Source organism: Salvelinus alpinus, chromosome 21, assembly GCF_045679555.1.
Source record: "Salvelinus alpinus chromosome 21, SLU_Salpinus.1, whole genome shotgun sequence".
NCBI classification, from domain to species: Eukaryota; Metazoa; Chordata; class Actinopteri; order Salmoniformes; family Salmonidae; genus Salvelinus; species Salvelinus alpinus.
Window position 1 is genome coordinate 24,479,775 of NC_092106.1, and position 16,003 is coordinate 24,495,777.

General features: G+C 45.5%; 1 protein-coding gene across 1 annotated transcript in view; it reads right to left on the minus strand.

The window, feature by feature from the left end:
* The window catches only part of LOC139548471 (pneumococcal serine-rich repeat protein-like), a 69,966-nt gene that overhangs the window by 9,256 nt on the left and 44,707 nt on the right, over positions 1-16,003 (minus strand). The window contains exons 16-24 of the mRNA XM_071358175.1: positions 12,275-13,189; positions 11,260-11,863; positions 10,709-11,172; positions 10,484-10,642; positions 7,064-7,903; positions 6,800-7,000; positions 1,280-1,441; positions 938-1,138; positions 329-733 (exon numbers count right to left, since the gene is read on the minus strand). Coding sequence (XP_071214276.1) covers positions 329-733; positions 938-1,138; positions 1,280-1,441; positions 6,800-7,000; positions 7,064-7,903; positions 10,484-10,642; positions 10,709-11,172; positions 11,260-11,863; positions 12,275-13,189 — 3,951 coding nt within the window. The remainder of the gene's footprint in view (positions 1-328; positions 734-937; positions 1,139-1,279; positions 1,442-6,799; positions 7,001-7,063; positions 7,904-10,483; positions 10,643-10,708; positions 11,173-11,259; positions 11,864-12,274; positions 13,190-16,003) is intronic.

Here is a 16,003-nt window from a genome sequence, read left to right on the forward strand (position 1 = left end):
GTAGCGGTGGCATCACTTGAAGCTAATTTTGAAGGAGCGGTGGCATTGCTTGAAGTGACTGCTGATGTTGATGTAATAGTGGTGTTATGAATTGAAGTGACTGTTAATGTCGATGTAGTAGTGGTGGCATCTCTTGAAGTTGATGTCAATGTAGTTGAGGGATTGGTGGCATCACTTGGAGTGACTGTTGAGGCAGTGGTGTCATCACTTGAAGTGACTGTCGATGTAGTTGAAGGAATTGTGGCCACAGTTAATATTACTGTCGGTGTAGTAGTGGTGGTAACACTTGAAGTGAAAGTCAATGTAGTTGAGGGAGAGGTGGCATCACTTGAAGTGACTGTTGAGGGAGTGGTGGCACCACTTGAAGCGAATGTTGATGTAGTTGAGGAAGAGGTTGCATCACCTGAAGTGGGTGTCGATGTGGTATTTTCTGAAGTTACTATCAGTGTAGTTGAGGGAGTGATGGCATCAAATGAAGCGAATGTTGATGCAGTTGAGGAAGAGGTTGCATCCCCTGAAGTGGGTGTCGATGTGGTATCATCTGAAGTGACTATCGATACAGTTGAGAGAATGATGGCATCACTTGAAGTGACTGTTGAGGCAGTGGTGGCAACACTTGAAGTGGTTGTTGATGTAGTATCATCTGAAGTGACTGTCGATGTAGTTGAGTGAGAGGTGGCATCACTTGAAGTGAAGATTGATGTCGAGGGAGAGGTGGCATCACTTGAAGTGACTGTTGAGGGAGTGGTGGGATTGCTTGAAATGAAAGTAGAGGGATTGGTGGCATCACTTGAAGAGACTGCTGATGTTGCTGCAGTAGCAGTGGCATCACTTGAAGCTACTGTTGAGGGAGTGGTGGCATCACTTGAAGTGACTGTTGATGTCGAGGGAGAGGTGGCATCAATTGAAGTGAATATTGATGTCGAGGGAGAGGTGCCATCACTTGAAGTGAGTGTTGATGTAGTATCATCTGATGTGACTGTTGATGTAGTTGAGTGAGAGGTGGCATCACTTGAAGAGACTGCTGATGTTGATGTAGTAGCGGTGGCATCACTTGAAGAAGCTGTTGAGGGAGTGGTGGCATCACTTAAAGTAACTGTTGATGTCGAGGGAGAGGTGGCATCACTTGAACTGAATGCTGATGTTGATGTAGTAGCGGTGGCACCACTTGTAGTAAATGTTGAAGGAACAGTGATATCGCTTGAAGTGACTGCTGATGTAGTAGTGGTGGCATCACTTGAAGTGACTATTAATGTAGATGAGGGAGTGGTGGCATGACTTGAAGTGCTTTTTGAGGGAGTGGTGGAATCGCTTGAAATGACTGTTAATGTCGATGTAGTAGTGGTGGCATCTCTTGAAGTTGATGTCGATGCAGTTGAGGGATTGGTGGCATCACTTGGTGTGACTGTTGAGGGAGTGGTGGCATCACTTGAAGAGACTGCTGAAATTGATGTTGTAGTGGTGGCATGACTTGAAGTGCTTTTTGAGGGAGTGGTGGAATCGCTTGAAATGACTGTTAATGTCGATGTAGTAGTGGTGGCATCTCTTGAAGTTGATGTCGATGCAGTTGAGGGATTGGTGGCATCACTTGGTGTGACTGTTGAGGGAGTGGTGGCATCACTTGAAGAGACTGCTGAAATTGATGTTGTAGCGGTGGCATCACTTGAAGCTAATTTTGAAGGAGCGGTGGCATTGCTTGAAGTGACTGCTGATGTTGATGTAATAGTGGTGTTATGAATTGAAGTGACTGTTAATGTCGATGTAGTAGTGGTGGCATCTCTTGAAGTTGATGTCAATGCAGTTGAGGGATTGGTGGCATCACTTGGAGTGACTGTTGAGGCAGTGGTGTCATCACTTGAAGTGACTGTCGATGTAGTTGAAGGAATTGTGGCCACAGTTAATATTACTGTCGGTGTAGTAGTGGTGGTAACACTTGAAGTGAAAGTCAATGTAGTTGAGGGAGAGGTGGCATCACTTGAAGCGAATGTTGATGTAGTTGAGGAAGAGGTTGCATCCCCTGAAGTGGGTGTCGATGTGGTATTTTCTGAAGTTACTATCAGTGTAGTTGAGGGAGTGATGGCATCAATTGAAGCGAATGTTGATGTAGTTGAGGAAGAGGTTGCATCCCCTGAAGTGGGTGTCGATGTGGTATCATCTGAAGTGACTATCGATACAGTTGAGAGAGTGATGGCATCACTTGAAGTGACTGTTGAGGCAGTGGTTGCAACACTTGAAGTGGTTGTTGATGTAGTATCATCTGAAGTGACTGTCGATGTAGTTGAGTGAGAGGTGGCATCACTTGAAGTGAAGATTGATGTCGAGGGAGAGGTGGCATCACTTGAAGTGACTGTTGAGGGAGTGGTGGGATTGCTTGAAATGAAAGTAGAGGGATTGGTGGCATCACTTGAAGAGACTGCTGATGTTGCTGCAGTAGCAGTGGCATCACTTGAAGCTACTGTTGAGGGAGTGGTGGCATCACTTGACGTGACTGTTGATGTCGAGGGAGAGGTGGCATCAATTGAAGTGAATATTGATGTTGAGGGAGAGGTGCCATCACTTGAAGAGAGTGTTGATGTAGTATCATCTGATGTGACTGTTGATGTAGTTGAGTGAGAGGTGGCATCACTTGAAGTGAAGATTGATGTCGAGGGAGAGGTAGCATCACTTGAAGTGACTGCTGATGTTGATGCAGTAGCGGTGGCATCACTTGAAGTGACTGTTGAGGGAGTGGTGGGATTGCTTGATGTGAATGTAGAGGGAGTGGTGGCATCACTTGAAGAGACTGCTGATGTTGATGCAGTAGCGGTGGCATCATTTGAAGTGATTGTTGATGTAGTATCATCTGATGTGACTGTTGATGTAGTTGAGTGAGAGGTGGCATCACTTGAAGTGAAGATTAATGTCGAGGGAGAGGTGGCATCACTTGAAGTGACTGCTGATGTTGATGCAGTAGCGGTGGCATCACTTGAAGTGACTGTTGAGGGAGTGGTGGGATTGCTTGATGTGAATGTAGAGGGAGTGGTGGCATCACTTGAAGAGACTGCTGATGTTGATGCAGTAGCGGTGGCATCATTTGAAGTGACTGTTGAGGGAGTGGTGGCATCACTTAAAGTAACTGTTGATGTCGAGGGAGAGGTGGCATCAATTGAAGTAAATATTGATGTTGAGGGAGAGGTGCCATCACTTGAAGTGAATATTGATGTTAAGGGAGAGATGGCATCACTTGAAGTGAATGCTGAAGTTGATGTAGTAGCTTTGGCACCACTTGAAGTGAATGTTGAAGGAACAGTGTTATCACTTGAAGTGACTGCTGATGTAGATAAGGGAGTGGTGGCATCACTTGAACTGACTGTCGATGTAGCTGAGGGAATGGTGGCCACAGTTGATGTTACTGTCGGTGTAGTAGTGGTGGTGTCACTTGATGTGAAAGTCGATGTAGTTGAGGAAGTGGTGGCATCACTTGAAGTGAATGTTGACAGAGTGACGATAACACTTGAACTAACTGTCAATGTACTTGAGGGAGTGGTGGCATCACTTGAAGTGGGTGTTGATGTAGTATCGTCTGAAGTGACTGTCCATGTAGTTGAGTGAGAGGTGGCATCACTTGAAGTGAATATTGATGTCGAGGGAGATGTGGAATCACTTGAAGTGACTGTTGAGGGAGTGGTGCCATCACTTGAAGAGACTGTTGAGGGAGTGGTGGCATCACTTAAAGTGACTGTTGATGTCGAGGGAGAGGTGGCATCAATTGAAATGACTGCTGATGTTGATGCAGTATTGCTAGCATCACTTGAAGTGACTTTCGATGAAATTGACGGAATGTTGGCCACAGTTGAAGTTACTGTCGGTATAGTGGTGGTGGCATCACTTGAAGTTAAAGTTGATGTAGTTGAGGAAGAGGTGGCATCACTTGAAGTGACTGTTGACAGAGTGGTGGCAACACTTGAACTGACTGTCAATGTACTTGAGGGAGTGGTGGCATCATTTAAAGTGGGTGTTGGTGTAGTATCGTCTGAAGTGATTGTCGATGTAGCTGAATGAGAAGTGGCATCACTTGAAGTGAATATTGATGTCGAGGGAGAGGTGGCATCACTTGAAGTGACTGTTGAGGGAGTGGTGGCATCACTTGAAGAGACTGCTGATGTTGATGTAGTAGTGGTGGCATCACTTGAAGCTACTGTTGAGGGAGTGTTGGCATCACTTAAAGTGACTGTTGATGTCGAGGGAGAGGTGGCATCAATTGAAGAAAATATTGATGTCGAGGGAGAGGTGCCATCACTTGAAGTGAATATTGATGTTAAGGGAGAGATGGCATCACTTGAAGTCAATGCTGAAGTTGATGTAGTAGCTTTGGCATCACTTGAAGTGAATGCTGAAGTTGATGTAGTAGCTTTGGCACCACTTGAAGTGAATGTTGAAAGAACAGTGTTATCGCTTGAAGTGACTGCTGATGTAGATGAGGGAGTGGTGGCATCATTTGAAGTTGATGTCGATGCAGTTGAGGGATTGGTGGCATCACTTAAAGAGACTGCTGATGTTGATGTAGTAGCGGTGGCATCACTTGAAGAAGCTGTTGAGGCAGTGGTGGCAACACTTGAAGTGGTTGTTGATGTAGTATCATCTGAAGTGACTGTCGATGTAGTTGAGTGAGAGGTGGCATCACTTGAAGTGAAGATTGATTTCGAGGGAGAGGTGGCATTACTTGAAGTGACTGTTGAGGGAGTGGTGGGATTGCTTGAAATGAAAGTAGAGGGATTGGTGGCATCACTTGAAGAGACTGCTGATGTTGCTGCAGTAGCAGTGGCATCACTTGAAGCTACTGTTGAGGGAGTGGTGGCATCACTTGAAGTGACTGTTGATGTCGAGGGAGAGGTGGCATCACTTGAACTGAATGCTGATGTTGATGTAGTAGCGGTGGCACCACTTGTAGTAAATGTTGAAGGAACAGTGATATCGCTTGAAGTGACTGCTGATGTAGTAGTGGTGGCATCACTTGAAGTGACTATTAATGTAGATGAGGGAGTGGTGGCATGACTTGAAGTGCTTTTTGAGGGAGTGGTGGAATCGCTTGAAATGACTGTTAATGTCGATGTAGTAGTGGTGGCATCTCTTGAAGTTGATGTCGATGCAGTTGAGGGATTGGTGGCATCACTTGGTGTGACTGTTGAGGGAGTGGTGGCATCACTTGAAGAGACTGCTGAAATTGATGTTGTAGTGGTGGCATGACTTGAAGTGCTTTTTGAGGGAGTGGTGGAATCGCTTGAAATGACTGTTAATGTCGATGTAGTAGTGGTGGCATCTCTTGAAGTTGATGTCGATGCAGTTGAGGGATTGGTGGCATCACTTGGTGTGACTGTTGAGGGAGTGGTGACATCACTTGAAGAGACTGCTGAAATTGATGTTGTAGCGGTGGCATCACTTGAAGCTAATTTTGAAGGAGCGGTGGCATTGCTTGAAGTGACTGCTGATGTTGATGTAATAGTGGTGTTATGAATTGAAGTGACTGTTAATGTCGATGTAGTAGTGGTGGCATCTCTTGAAGTTGATGTCAATGTAGTTGAGGGATTGGTGGCATCACTTGGAGTGACTGTTGAGGCAGTGGTGTCATCACTTGAAGTGACTGTCGATGTAGTTGAAGGAATTGTGGCCACAGTTAATATTACTGTCGGTGTAGTAGTGGTGGTAACACTTGAAGTGAAAGTCAATGTAGTTGAGGGAGAGGTGGCATCACTTGAAGTGACTGTTGAGGGAGTGGTGGCACCACTTGAAGCGAATGTTGATGTAGTTGAGGAAGAGGTTGCATCACCTGAAGTGGGTGTCGATGTGGTATTTTCTGAAGTTACTATCAGTGTAGTTGAGGGAGTGATGGCATCAAATGAAGCGAATGTTGATGCAGTTGAGGAAGAGGTTGCATCCCCTGAAGTGGGTGTCGATGTGGTATCATCTGAAGTGACTATCGATACAGTTGAGAGAATGATGGCATCACTTGAAGTGACTGTTGAGGCAGTGGTGGCAACACTTGAAGTGGTTGTTGATGTAGTATCATCTGAAGTGACTGTCGATGTAGTTGAGTGAGAGGTGGCATCACTTGAAGTGAAGATTGATGTCGAGGGAGAGGTGGCATCACTTGAAGTGACTGTTGAGGGAGTGGTGGGATTGCTTGAAATGAAAGTAGAGGGATTGGTGGCATCACTTGAAGAGACTGCTGATGTTGCTGCAGTAGCAGTGGCATCACTTGAAGCTACTGTTGAGGGAGTGGTGGCATCACTTGAAGTGACTGTTGATGTCGAGGGAGAGGTGGCATCAATTGAAGTGAATATTGATGTCGAGGGAGAGGTGCCATCACTTGAAGTGAGTGTTGATGTAGTATCATCTGATGTGACTGTTGATGTAGTTGAGTGAGAGGTGGCATCACTTGAAGAGACTGCTGATGTTGATGTAGTAGCGGTGGCATCACTTGAAGAAGCTGTTGAGGGAGTGGTGGCATCACTTAAAGTAACTGTTGATGTCGAGGGAGAGGTGGCATCACTTGAACTGAATGCTGATGTTGATGTAGTAGCGGTGGCACCACTTGTAGTAAATGTTGAAGGAACAGTGATATCGCTTGAAGTGACTGCTGATGTAGTAGTGGTGGCATCACTTGAAGTGACTATTAATGTAGATGAGGGAGTGGTGGCATGACTTGAAGTGCTTTTTGAGGGAGTGGTGGAATCGCTTGAAATGACTGTTAATGTCGATGTAGTAGTGGTGGCATCTCTTGAAGTTGATGTCGATGCAGTTGAGGGATTGGTGGCATCACTTGGTGTGACTGTTGAGGGAGTGGTGGCATCACTTGAAGAGACTGCTGAAATTGATGTTGTAGTGGTGGCATGACTTGAAGTGCTTTTTGAGGGAGTGGTGGAATCGCTTGAAATGACTGTTAATGTCGATGTAGTAGTGGTGGCATCTCTTGAAGTTGATGTCGATGCAGTTGAGGGATTGGTGGCATCACTTGGTGTGACTGTTGAGGGAGTGGTGGCATCACTTGAAGTGAATGCTGAAGTTGATGTAGTAGCTTTGGCACCACTTGAAGTGAATGTTGAAGGAACAGTGTTATCACTTGAAGTGACTGCTGATGTAGATAAGGGAGTGGTGGCATCACTTGAACTGACTGTCGATGTAGCTGAGGGAATGGTGGCCACAGTTGATGTTACTGTCGGTGTAGTAGTGGTGGTGTCACTTGATGTGAAAGTCGATGTAGTTGAGGAAGTGGTGGCATCACTTGAAGTGAATGTTGACAGAGTGACGATAACACTTGAACTAACTGTCAATGTACTTGAGGGAGTGGTGGCATCACTTGAAGTGGGTGTTGATGTAGTATCGTCTGAAGTGACTGTCCATGTAGTTGAGTGAGAGGTGGCATCACTTGAAGTGAATATTGATGTCGAGGGAGATGTGGAATCACTTGAAGTGACTGTTGAGGGAGTGGTGCCATCACTTGAAGAGACTGTTGAGGGAGTGGTGGCATCACTTAAAGTGACTGTTGATGTCGAGGGAGAGGTGGCATCAATTGAAATGACTGCTGATGTTGATGCAGTATTGCTAGCATCACTTGAAGTGACTTTCGATGAAATTGACGGAATGTTGGCCACAGTTGAAGTTACTGTCGGTATAGTGGTGGTGGCATCACTTGAAGTTAAAGTTGATGTAGTTGAGGAAGAGGTGGCATCACTTGAAGTGACTGTTGACAGAGTGGTGGCAACACTTGAACTGACTGTCAATGTACTTGAGGGAGTGGTGGCATCATTTAAAGTGGGTGTTGGTGTAGTATCGTCTGAAGTGATTGTCGATGTAGCTGAATGAGAAGTGGCATCACTTGAAGTGAATATTGATGTCGAGGGAGAGGTGGCATCACTTGAAGTGACTGTTGAGGGAGTGGTGGCATCACTTGAAGAGACTGCTGATGTTGATGTAGTAGTGGTGGCATCACTTGAAGCTACTGTTGAGGGAGTGTTGGCATCACTTAAAGTGACTGTTGATGTCGAGGGAGAGGTGGCATCAATTGAAGAAAATATTGATGTCGAGGGAGAGGTGCCATCACTTGAAGTGAATATTGATGTTAAGGGAGAGATGGCATCACTTGAAGTCAATGCTGAAGTTGATGTAGTAGCTTTGGCATCACTTGAAGTGAATGCTGAAGTTGATGTAGTAGCTTTGGCACCACTTGAAGTGAATGTTGAAAGAACAGTGTTATCGCTTGAAGTGACTGCTGATGTAGATGAGGGAGTGGTGGCATCATTTGAAGTTGATGTCGATGCAGTTGAGGGATTGGTGGCATCACTTAAAGAGACTGCTGATGTTGATGTAGTAGCGGTGGCATCACTTGAAGAAGCTGTTGAGGCAGTGGTGGCAACACTTGAAGTGGTTGTTGATGTAGTATCATCTGAAGTGACTGTCGATGTAGTTGAGTGAGAGGTGGCATCACTTGAAGTGAAGATTGATTTCGAGGGAGAGGTGGCATTACTTGAAGTGACTGTTGAGGGAGTGGTGGGATTGCTTGAAATGAAAGTAGAGGGATTGGTGGCATCACTTGAAGAGACTGCTGATGTTGCTGCAGTAGCAGTGGCATCACTTGAAGCTACTGTTGAGGGAGTGGTGGCATCACTTGAAGTGACTGTTGATGTCGAGGGAGAGGTGGCATCACTTGAACTGAATGCTGATGTTGATGTAGTAGCGGTGGCACCACTTGTAGTAAATGTTGAAGGAACAGTGATATCGCTTGAAGTGACTGCTGATGTAGTAGTGGTGGCATCACTTGAAGTGACTATTAATGTAGATGAGGGAGTGGTGGCATGACTTGAAGTGCTTTTTGAGGGAGTGGTGGAATCGCTTGAAATGACTGTTAATGTCGATGTAGTAGTGGTGGCATCTCTTGAAGTTGATGTCGATGCAGTTGAGGGATTGGTGGCATCACTTGGTGTGACTGTTGAGGGAGTGGTGACATCACTTGAAGAGACTGCTGAAATTGATGTTGTAGCGGTGGCATCACTTGAAGCTAATTTTGAAGGAGCGGTGGCATTGCTTGAAGTGACTGCTGATGTTGATGTAATAGTGGTGTTATGAATTGAAGTGACTGTTAATGTCGATGTAGTAGTGGTGGCATCTCTTGAAGTTGATGTCAATGTAGTTGAGGGATTGGTGGCATCACTTGGAGTGACTGTTGAGGCAGTGGTGTCATCACTTGAAGTGACTGTCGATGTAGTTGAAGGAATTGTGGCCACAGTTAATATTACTGTCGGTGTAGTAGTGGTGGTAACACTTGAAGTGAAAGTCAATGTAGTTGAGGGAGAGGTGGCATCACTTGAAGTGACTGTTGAGGGAGTGGTGGCACCACTTGAAGCGAATGTTGATGTAGTTGAGGAAGAGGTTGCATCACCTGAAGTGGGTGTCGATGTGGTATTTTCTGAAGTTACTATCAGTGTAGTTGAGGGAGTGATGGCATCAAATGAAGCGAATGTTGATGCAGTTGAGGAAGAGGTTGCATCCCCTGAAGTGGGTGTCGATGTGGTATCATCTGAAGTGACTATCGATACAGTTGAGAGAATGATGGCATCACTTGAAGTGACTGTTGAGGCAGTGGTGGCAACACTTGAAGTGGTTGTTGATGTAGTATCATCTGAAGTGACTGTCGATGTAGTTGAGTGAGAGGTGGCATCACTTGAAGTGAAGATTGATGTCGAGGGAGAGGTGGCATCACTTGAAGTGACTGTTGAGGGAGTGGTGGGATTGCTTGAAATGAAAGTAGAGGGATTGGTGGCATCACTTGAAGAGACTGCTGATGTTGCTGCAGTAGCAGTGGCATCACTTGAAGCTACTGTTGAGGGAGTGGTGGCATCACTTGAAGTGACTGTTGATGTCGAGGGAGAGGTGGCATCAATTGAAGTGAATATTGATGTCGAGGGAGAGGTGCCATCACTTGAAGTGAGTGTTGATGTAGTATCATCTGATGTGACTGTTGATGTAGTTGAGTGAGAGGTGGCATCACTTAAAGAGACTGCTGATGTTGATGTAGTAGCGGTGGCATCACTTGAAGAAGCTGTTGAGGGAGTGGTGGCATCACTTAAAGTAACTGTTGATGTCGAGGGAGAGGTGGCATCACTTGAACTGAATGCTGATGTTGATGTAGTAGCGGTGGCACCACTTGTAGTAAATGTTGAAGGAACAGTGATATCGCTTGAAGTGACTGCTGATGTAGTAGTGGTGGCATCACTTGAAGTGACTATTAATGTAGATGAGGGAGTGGTGGCATGACTTGAAGTGCTTTTTGAGGGAGTGGTGGAATCGCTTGAAATGACTGTTAATGTCGATGTAGTAGTGGTGGCATCTCTTGAAGTTGATGTCGATGCAGTTGAGGGATTGGTGGCATCACTTGGTGTGACTGTTGAGGGAGTGGTGGCATCACTTGAAGAGACTGCTGAAATTGATGTTGTAGTGGTGGCATGACTTGAAGTGCTTTTTGAGGGAGTGGTGGAATCGCTTGAAATGACTGTTAATGTCGATGTAGTAGTGGTGGCATCTCTTGAAGTTGATGTCGATGCAGTTGAGGGATTGGTGGCATCACTTGGTGTGACTGTTGAGGGAGTGGTGGCATCACTTGAAGAGACTGCTGAAATTGATGTTGTAGCGGTGGCATCACTTGAAGCTAATTTTGAAGGAGCGGTGGCATTGCTTGAAGTGACTGCTGATGTTGATGTAATAGTGGTGTTATGAATTGAAGTGACTGTTAATGTCGATGTAGTAGTGGTGGCATCTCTTGAAGTTGATGTCAATGCAGTTGAGGGATTGGTGGCATCACTTGGAGTGACTGTTGAGGCAGTGGTGTCATCACTTGAAGTGACTGTCGATGTAGTTGAAGGAATTGTGGCCACAGTTAATATTACTGTCGGTGTAGTAGTGGTGGTAACACTTGAAGTGAAAGTCAATGTAGTTGAGGGAGAGGTGGCATCACTTGAAGCGAATGTTGATGTAGTTGAGGAAGAGGTTGCATCCCCTGAAGTGGGTGTCGATGTGGTATTTTCTGAAGTTACTATCAGTGTAGTTGAGGGAGTGATGGCATCAATTGAAGCGAATGTTGATGTAGTTGAGGAAGAGGTTGCATCCCCTGAAGTGGGTGTCGATGTGGTATCATCTGAAGTGACTATCGATACAGTTGAGAGAGTGATGGCATCACTTGAAGTGACTGTTGAGGCAGTGGTTGCAACACTTGAAGTGGTTGTTGATGTAGTATCATCTGAAGTGACTGTCGATGTAGTTGAGTGAGAGGTGGCATCACTTGAAGTGAAGATTGATGTCGAGGGAGAGGTGGCATCACTTGAAGTGACTGTTGAGGGAGTGGTGGGATTGCTTGAAATGAAAGTAGAGGGATTGGTGGCATCACTTGAAGAGACTGCTGATGTTGCTGTAGTAGCAGTGGCATCACTTGAAGCTACTGTTGAGGGAGTGGTGGCATCACTTGACGTGACTGTTGATGTCGAGGGAGAGGTGGCATCAATTGAAGTGAATATTGATGTTGAGGGAGAGGTGCCATCACTTGAAGAGAGTGTTGATGTAGTATCATCTGATGTGACTGTTGATGTAGTTGAGTGAGAGGTGGCATCACTTGAAGTGAAGATTGATGTCGAGGGAGAGGTAGCATCACTTGAAGTGACTGCTGATGTTGATGCAGTAGCGGTGGCATCACTTGAAGTGACTGTTGAGGGAGTGGTGGGATTGCTTGATGTGAATGTAGAGGGAGTGGTGGCATCACTTGAAGAGACTGCTGATGTTGATGCAGTAGCGGTGGCATCATTTGAAGTGATTGTTGATGTAGTATCATCTGATGTGACTGTTGATGTAGTTGAGTGAGAGGTGGCATCACTTGAAGTGAAGATTAATGTCGAGGGAGAGGTGGCATCACTTGAAGTGACTGCTGATGTTGATGCAGTAGCGGTGGCATCACTTGAAGTGACTGTTGAGGGAGTGGTGGGATTGCTTGATGTGAATGTAGAGGGAGTGGTGGCATCACTTGAAGAGACTGCTGATGTTGATGCAGTAGCGGTGGCATCATTTGAAGTGACTGTTGAGGGAGTGGTGGCATCACTTAAAGTAACTGTTGATGTCGAGGGAGAGGTGGCATCAATTGAAGTAAATATTGATGTTGAGGGAGAGGTGCCATCACTTGAAGTGAATATTGATGTTAAGGGAGAGATGGCATCACTTGAAGTGAATGCTGAAGTTGATGTAGTAGCTTTGGCACCACTTGAAGTGAATGTTGAAGGAACAGTGTTATCACTTGAAGTGACTGCTGATGTAGATAAGGGAGTGGTGGCATCACTTGAACTGACTGTCGATGTAGCTGAGGGAATGGTGGCCACAGTTGATGTTACTGTCGGTGTAGTAGTGGTGGTGTCACTTGATGTGAAAGTCGATGTAGTTGAGGAAGTGGTGGCATCACTTGAAGTGAATGTTGACAGAGTGACGATAACACTTGAACTAACTGTCAATGTACTTGAGGGAGTGGTGGCATCACTTGAAGTGGGTGTTGATGTAGTATCGTCTGAAGTGACTGTCCATGTAGTTGAGTGAGAGGTGGCATCACTTGAAGTGAATATTGATGTCGAGGGAGATGTGGAATCACTTGAAGTGACTGTTGAGGGAGTGGTGCCATCACTTGAAGAGACTGTTGAGGGAGTGGTGGCATCACTTAAAGTGACTGTTGATGTCGAGGGAGAGGTGGCATCAATTGAAATGACTGCTGATGTTGATGCAGTATTGCTAGCATCACTTGAAGTGACTTTCGATGAAATTGACGGAATGTTGGCCACAGTTGAAGTTACTGTCGGTATAGTGGTGGTGGCATCACTTGAAGTTAAAGTTGATGTAGTTGAGGAAGAGGTGGCATCACTTGAAGTGACTGTTGACAGAGTGGTGGCAACACTTGAACTGACTGTCAATGTACTTGAGGGAGTGGTGGCATCATTTAAAGTGGGTGTTGGTGTAGTATCGTCTGAAGTGATTGTCGATGTAGCTGAATGAGAAGTGGCATCACTTGAAGTGAATATTGATGTCGAGGGAGAGGTGGCATCACTTGAAGTGACTGTTGAGGGAGTGGTGGCATCACTTGAAGAGACTGCTGATGTTGATGTAGTAGTGGTGGCATCACTTGAAGCTACTGTTGAGGGAGTGTTGGCATCACTTAAAGTGACTGTTGATGTCGAGGGAGAGGTGGCATCAATTGAAGAAAATATTGATGTCGAGGGAGAGGTGCCATCACTTGAAGTGAATATTGATGTTAAGGGAGAGATGGCATCACTTGAAGTCAATGCTGAAGTTGATGTAGTAGCTTTGGCATCACTTGAAGTGAATGCTGAAGTTGATGTAGTAGCTTTGGCACCACTTGAAGTGAATGTTGAAAGAACAGTGTTATCGCTTGAAGTGACTGCTGATGTAGATGAGGGAGTGGTGGCATCATTTGAAGTTGATGTCGATGCAGTTGAGGGATTGGTGGCATCACTTAAAGAGACTGCTGATGTTGATGTAGTAGCGGTGGCATCACTTGAAGAAGCTGTTGAGGCAGTGGTGGCAACACTTGAAGTGGTTGTTGATGTAGTATCATCTGAAGTGACTGTCGATGTAGTTGAGTGAGAGGTGGCATCACTTGAAGTGAAGATTGATTTCGAGGGAGAGGTGGCATTACTTGAAGTGACTGTTGAGGGAGTGGTGGGATTGCTTGAAATGAAAGTAGAGGGATTGGTGGCATCACTTGAAGAGACTGCTGATGTTGCTGCAGTAGCAGTGGCATCACTTGAAGCTACTGTTGAGGGAGTGGTGGCATCACTTGAAGTGACTGTTGATGTCGAGGGAGAGGTGGCATCACTTGAACTGAATGCTGATGTTGATGTAGTAGCGGTGGCACCACTTGTAGTAAATGTTGAAGGAACAGTGATATCGCTTGAAGTGACTGCTGATGTAGTAGTGGTGGCATCACTTGAAGTGACTATTAATGTAGATGAGGGAGTGGTGGCATGACTTGAAGTGCTTTTTGAGGGAGTGGTGGAATCGCTTGAAATGACTGTTAATGTCGATGTAGTAGTGGTGGCATCTCTTGAAGTTGATGTCGATGCAGTTGAGGGATTGGTGGCATCACTTGGTGTGACTGTTGAGGGAGTGGTGGCATCACTTGAAGAGACTGCTGAAATTGATGTTGTAGCGGTGGCATCACTTGAAGCTAATTTTGAAGGAGCGGTGGCATTGCTTGAAGTGACTGCTGATGTTGATGTAATAGTGGTGTTATGAATTGAAGTGACTGTTAATGTCGATGTAGTAGTGGTGGCATCTCTTGAAGTTGATGTCAATGCAGTTGAGGGATTGGTGGCATCACTTGGAGTGACTGTTGAGGCACTGGTGTCATCACTTGAAGTGACTGTCGATGTAGTTGAAGGAATTGTGGCCACAGTTAATATTACTGTCGGTGTAGTAGTGGTGGTAACACTTGAAGTGAAAGTCAATGTAGTTGAGGGAGAGATGGCATCACTTGAAGTGACTGTTGAGGGAGTGGTGGCACCACTTGAAGCGAATGTTGATGTAGTTGAGGAAGAGGTTGCATCACCTGAAGTGGGTGTCGATGTGGTATTTTCTGAAGTTACTATCAGTGTAGTTGAGGGAGTGATGGCATCAAATGAAGCGAATGTTGATGCAGTTGAGGAAGAGGTTGCATCCCTTGAAGTGGGTGTCGATGTGGTATCATCTGAAGTGACTATCGATACAGTTGAGAGAATGATGGCATCACTTGAAGTGACTGTTGAGGCAGTGGTGGCAACACTTGAAGTGGTTGTTGATGTAGTATCATCTGAAGTGACTGTCGATGTAGTTGAGTGAGAGGTGGCATCACTTGAAGTGAAGATTGATGTCGAGGGAGAGGTGGCATCACTTGAAGTGACTGTTGAGGGAGTGGTGGGATTGCTTGAAATGAAAGTAGAGGGATTGGTGGCATCACTTGAAGAGACTGCTGATGTTGCTGCAGTAGCAGTGGCATCACTTGAAGCTACTGTTGAGGGAGTGGTGGCATCACTTGAAGTGACTGTTGATGTCGAGGGAGAGGTGGCATCAATTGAAGTGAATATTGATGTCGAGGGAGAGGTGCCATCACTTGAAGTGAGTGTTGATGTAGTATCATCTGATGTGACTGTTGATGTAGTTGAGTGAGAGGTGGCATCACTTGAAGTGAAGATTGATGTCGAGGGAGAGGTGGCATCACTTGAAGTGACTGCTGATGTTGATGCAGTAGCGGTGGCATCACTTGAAGCTACTGTTGAGGGAGTGGTGGCATCACTTAAAGTGACTGTTGATGTCGAGGGAGAGGTGGCATCAATTGAAGAAAATATTGATGTCGAGGGAGAGGTGCCATCACTTGAAGTGAATATTGATGTTAAGGGAGAGCTGGCATCACTTGAAGTGAATGCTGAAGTTGATGTAGTAGTTTTGGCATCACTTGAAGTGAATGCTGAAGTTGATGTAGTAGCTTTGGCACCACTTGAAGTGAATGTTGAAGGAACAGTGTTATTGCTTGAAGTGACTGCTGATGTAGATGAGGGAGTGGTGGCATCATTTGAAGTTGATGTTGATGCAGTTGAGGGATTGGTGGCATCACTTGAAGAGACTGCTGATGTTGATGTAGTAGCGGTGGCATCACTTGAAGAAGCTGTTGAGGGAGTGGTGGCATCACTTAAAGTAACTGTTGATGTCGAGGGAGAGGTGTTATCACTTGAACTGAATGCTGATGTTGATGTAGTAGCGGTGGCACCACTTGTAGTAAATGTTGAAGGAACAGTGATATCGCTTGAAGTGACTGCTGATGTAGTAGTGGTGTTATGACTTGAAGTGACTATTAATGTAGATGAGGGAGTGGTGGCATGACTTGAAGTGCTTTTTGAGGGAGTGGTGGAATCGCTTGAAATGACTGTTAATGTCGATGTAGTAGTGGTGG